This window comes from Diachasma alloeum, unplaced genomic scaffold, assembly GCF_001412515.2.
Source record: "Diachasma alloeum isolate Michigan unplaced genomic scaffold, Dall2.0 Dall_scaffold_00212, whole genome shotgun sequence".
NCBI classification, from domain to species: domain Eukaryota; kingdom Metazoa; phylum Arthropoda; class Insecta; order Hymenoptera; family Braconidae; genus Diachasma; species Diachasma alloeum.
In genome coordinates, this window is record NW_021680377.1 from 591,582 (window position 1) to 597,241 (window position 5,660).

Genomic DNA, 5,660 nt, shown 5'->3' on the forward strand with positions numbered 1-5,660 from the left:
GGGGTTGGAGGGGGTAGGGGGTTTGCTGGTGTGCTTGGAGGGGAGGTGGAGAGCTTTTTGAGGGGGATTGAGTGCGTTTCAAAAGAGTCGCTTGAGGGACATTTTTCGAAACCCACTTGAAAAGACCATTTGAAGAGAATTTTGTGCCCCACAAAATATTTTGATGTCTTTCGAAAATTCAGGGATTTTTGGGTAGAAAAAAGATCGGAGGTGAGGTCTTTCTTAACATTTACCAAATTGACAATTTAAATTATTCTGCAAAAAAAAATCGATAGACTTCTTGTAGAAAATGTAGACTTCAATAAAATTCATGTTTCTACACTTGGTTAATCCACCAGTTGAGAAAATATTCTCGAAATTATGATTGAGGAATTTTCAAACTGATGGAAATTTAAATTCTCATTATTCTGCAAATACCTCGAAAACTGGTGGCTTTGTTCAAAAAAGGAAATTTTTCTGTGGTAAATTACCTTTTCATATTAAAAAAAAATAATTAAATTACAAAAATGACTAATTCAGCTTCTAACCCTGGCATATTAAAACAAAAAAAACATGCAAGTTGTCCGCAAATTGACCCCAACCCAAAATGTTGTGTTGCAGAATGGAAAAGGTAAAAAATCAAATTGCGGTAAACTGAAGAATGCCACTGGTGAGCAGGAGGCGCCGCCCTCCGAGGAAAATCCCGACGTGTCCTGTAAGAAGCGCAAGACCCGCCGAGGTAAACCAAAGCACAGAAAGTTGAAGCCCTACACGAAGCAGCCGGCGTTCGAGCGCCAGCGTCGTCGCTCAATGGGTCGACAGATGAAGAAATCAGCGCAGCCCCCAGCCCCCTACAACACGACGCAATTTCTGATGGAGGACCACAGCGATCTGCCGGACCTCGAGGAGAAGTTGGCGAAGACCTCGACGAATCCAGAGGTGGCGGTGCCCTTCCAGAAGCCCGGGGGTCCCCCGAGGACGAGGGACTCGAGTTTCAGCATCGACTCTGATGAGGATTACTTCTACTCGTCACCTGAGGACGAGGAGGAATTCCTCACAAAGGAATTTTCCAGCGCCTACGAGGATCTGCACGCTGAGAGACTGAGTGCCTTGTCGAAGTCTGAGTTAATCGAGGAATATGTCCAGCTGGAGGCGAAGCTCGATCTGCTGACGAAGCGATTGAGATCGAAGAATCTTCAGACTGATGAGGTCGATGGGAGGAGCGATGGGGAGATGGCCAAGAAGGTCAAGCTTTATCAGCAGAGAATTGATGATTTGGTGCAGCAGAATGAACAGCTCAGGCGTGAGAATGAGAGCCTCAGGGGCAAGGGGGGCAGTTCGGAGTCCAGTGTTGACAGTGAGAGCGATAGTGACAGCAGCAGCAGCTCTGGACACAGTGGGTGCAGCTGCGTTGGGGGGAATGCATCACCTGGGGGCAGGAGGCGTAATGGCGAGGCCAGGGTCAATGGGAGAGGAACGACTGATGACAGCAGGGAGAGGAGTCGTTCTGAGAGGGCCAATGGCAGCGCTACCAGTCAAGAAATTGAGGGACTTCCCACTTAGGGGGCAGCGGGAAGGGGGTCTGAGGGACACTCGCTCGTCTGCTAACATGTGTGATCCAAAATATATTGACCAAAAATCGGGGGGAGGAGAGGCGGCTGGAAATTTGGGGGTGTTTGGGGACATTTTTTAGGGGATGGGGTGGATTTTTTGGGGGGAAATGGGGGGGTCGATGGCTGGAGGGAGAATTTGTGGAGGTCTTGAGATCATTTTTCGAGGAAACTTTTTGGGGTGGGGGAATCCAGGGAATTTTTTTGAATTTATCGAGAAAATTGGGAAGCATTCGGTTTTCGAAAATTAAATTTTTGTTATGGATTGTATCTAATTTTTATGAAATAGGATACATTCAAGAAGTTTTTTTAATGACTAAAAATGACTCAAAATATTTTCCTTGAACTGTTTTTTTGGGATATTTGGAAAAAAAAATCTGCAGATTCAATTCGATTATTTTGAATTTATTTATAAAATTGAGGGATTCTGGGGAAAATTGGAGATTTTTTTCTCTGAAATTTAATTTTGGGTAGAAATGGTCTCTAACACTCACAATATATTCAGGAAATTTTTAAAATAACTGAAAAATGTGAATACAAAATTTACTTGACTCTCTTTTTTGAACATTTAATTCGAGTTTTGGATGAAAAAAAAATCAGAGAATTTTTTTCTTCTCCGGAATGTTAGTTTCTGATATTCACAAAATAGTGAATAAAAAATGAAATTTTGTGCGCATTATTAGAGAATACCTCTGAGACTATTCAATTTAGAGGGAAAAAAAATTCAAGGAAATTAAATTCTCCACAAATGCCCTCCACATTCCAAAAAATGCTCTTATTAATGAGTGAACCCATAAAAAAATATCGATTAATTATAAAAAATAAAAAAAAATTGACATTTTTCTCAATCAATCGACTGTTTCCCCAATTGTACTCATCAACGAGATAATTCCACAATTACCTCTTGATCAAAACATCGAATTTCATTCCCAAATTTTCATTACCTCCCCTTCACCGCTCTCACCGTCAACATTTACGCTTCATCGGACTCTCGACTTTCAGTAAATCTAAATTATTGTTTCCTTAAATTCCTTACAAATATTTTTTCCCTTACGTTGAAGCAATAAAAACTACAAATTCATAAGATTACTATACTCTCGCTCCGTAGTTAATAAAAAATTCCACAATAATCATTGTTAACAGCACAAAAACGTTAATTTCCGGGTGAAATAGATAATCGTAACAATTTGAATTATAAAATAATGGGGAAAAAAACAGACCATCAACTAACGAAGCGAGATTTAAAGTTCATCACGTCATTGGTCGATTGAAATTTTCATTATCATTGAATTGACAAATTCTAAATATAGATTATTAAATGCAGCGCATTTAAGAAGAGTATTATCGCCACACAACTGTCATGTGAAATTGTGAGGAATTATGTGAATCGTCTGTGGCGTAAAGACGTTTATATAGGATGAAAGAAAAATTTTTCTCTATTGTACAATTGTATAGAAAAATTTTTTAGTAATAAGGCGGTTTAATATTCGAGAGATATGTTAGTTTATGGTCTGAAATTATTTCTAGGTTTTTTCGCCAATTTTTGAGTTATTGAGCCAGTGAGAACGATTCGTCGACGAATGGTAATTGCAATGGTTTTTGCTGTGACTGCAGTCTGACGATCTTGAATGTTCAATTGTGCGTATAGTGAAGGAAATATCCCAATGAATCTTATCGAGGCTGACTCCTCCCCAGTGATGTAACACAGGATATAAACTTTTTTCGATGCTTATTTATTTTTTAAAATCTGGGTTAAGTTTGTTTATCTTGGGCTCAGTGTAAACATTTAATGTTTGCAAATGTTTTGAGGGGATATGTTTTTTTTTATTGTCAGAGAGTCGCAATTGACTCCAGGGGTTTTTTTTTCAAAGGAAATCATTTCAGAAATTTTTGTAAAGCTCGATTATCTCGATATTGAGGGGTTTTAGGGGAAATTATGAGGAGACACTTTTTGTGGAGAAATTGATTCGCTACAGAAAAGGTCTACTGGGATTTCACGCTAGGGTCAAGCGTTCTCGAGATAAATGCGCAGTTTCAGGGAAAGCTTTTGCGTTCTTTCGCAGACTTCAAGTAATCGTGAATATCTTTGGAATTAGTGGTGAAATCGAAAAATGTCAAAAGAACTTTTTTCTAGATCATGACATTTTCTACAAAAAAGTCTTCTGATGTTTTTTTGTAAACCTCGTAGTTGCAGAGATATTCGAGATTTTATGAGGAAAATTGAATTTATTGAAGAAAAAACTTGAAATACTTTGTCAACGACTTGTTTCTCACTCCCCCTCTCTCGCTTTATCAATCAAATATCTTGATCTTATTAATTTTACTGTTTAATATGTAAATGATCCCCTCGTACTAATGCTCGATTTGTTTACTACGAGATTCCTGAATTTTTGACTGGAGTTTTCAGTGATAAAAATCGATAAAAAATTGAAAAATATCATGCTGATGTTCTATTATAAACCGAATTCGATGAATGGAATAAGTTATGACAAATTGTAAACTGAATGGATGATAAATGTACCACTTAAGTGAAAACTTCAGGAAATTTATGAATAAAATTATGATTAAAAAAATGTAATTTGTTTTTCGGGGAATAATCCCAACGCAGTGCGAATTTATGGAGATTTTTAAATTATTTGGATGAGTAATTCTGGGGTGGAAGGGAGGTAGAAGAGCCTAGAAAATATTTTCAGATTTTTTAGTGGATATTTATTTGATGGAGAATTTTCAAAGACATTTTGTCAGGAAATTTTCACGAATTGAAAAGAATTCCTCTATAATTTTTCCCTTGCATTCACTCGTTCTCAAGATGCTTAATTAAAAATTTTAAAAAATTCTGCAAAAATTTCTATCATTTTCCGAAAATCTAAAAAAAAATCAAACAAAATGTTTTAGATTCTTCTCCCATTCTCCCCGATTCCCTCAGAATAATGAAATGCGAATGAAATGACGCTCTCACAAAAACATAATCACGTCGATTAAAATAAAGAAATAAAAAAAAAACAATTGTGATATGCGACTTATTGTGATACAGCATATAATTCCAGTTGATAATTCGGTGGTGACGATCCATAATCACGTATGCGTTTCACTTTTAGAAAGAAAAATGTCGAAAACAAAAAAAATCCAACGAAAAGGAAGAAACTAGCACATAAGAGAAAATATCCCAACTGTTGTGTTAATCTCCAACAATTGAACGATTGTTCGGACGAATGAATTAACTGTAAAACCACTGCATTCATGAATCAATTAATTTCCCCCCTGCAACAAACCAATTATTTATTGTACAATTCAACTCATAAAACCCCTCCCAACTCACGAAATCCAGATTTTTCCAAGAAAAATTGATTGAAAGAAAATAAAAAAATCGAATAATGAAGATTATTGTGCATTTTTTAAACCGTTTTTTACCCATTGAGCAGAACGTTGGAGAATTCACCTCACAGATGTCGCGAATCTGCAGTTCATGATCGTTTAATAAAACATTCCCCACAATTTCGTAAATATCTCCTTTCCCTTCACCCCAACGAAAAAATCTCAAAAAAACTTTTATAAAGAGTATGAAATTGTGCACAAAAAATGTTTTGTGAAGTTTTTTCCTAAAGCCCATTGTTTTCAAGATATTCACAAAAAATATCTTTTCTAAAAAAAATTAAATCCAGTTTCTACTCCTATAATCGATTCCACTGGCTCTTAACGTGTAATGAAGACTTTTAGAATTCTCCAAATTGAAATCCAAAATCTATTCTCTTACTCGGATTTTCCTTCCCCAATAAATTCATATTCTCAAATTAGAATTTTTTAAATTTCCATTTGAGTATTTTCTATTTGTAAATTTAACGTAAATTCACTCAACCGTTCTTAATCTTTCCAGAAAACTCCAACTTCTCAGCCACTGCGGTCATTAAAACGATTTTATCAATCACTCGAATGAAAACCAAATTTTCGCAAATTTGTTGTGCCGACCGTCAAAACCTTAGAAATCAATGGGGGATGTTATCAAAAATTATTATCAACATTAAATATACAAAACATCATCACATCCTACATCTCCATTAATTACCGCTAAAA

General features: G+C 36.4%; 1 protein-coding gene across 1 annotated transcript in view; it reads left to right on the forward strand.

Moving 5' to 3' along the window:
• The window catches only part of LOC107036988 (protein HEXIM), a 2,591-nt gene extending 937 nt beyond the window's left edge, over positions 1 to 1,654 (forward strand). Inside the window, exon 2 of the mRNA XM_015255295.1 lies at positions 601 to 1,654. Coding sequence (XP_015110781.1) covers positions 601 to 1,542 — 942 coding nt within the window. The 3' untranslated portion in view covers positions 1,543 to 1,654. The remainder of the gene's footprint in view (positions 1 to 600) is intronic.
• Positions 1,655 to 5,660: the final 4,006 nt, after the last annotated feature.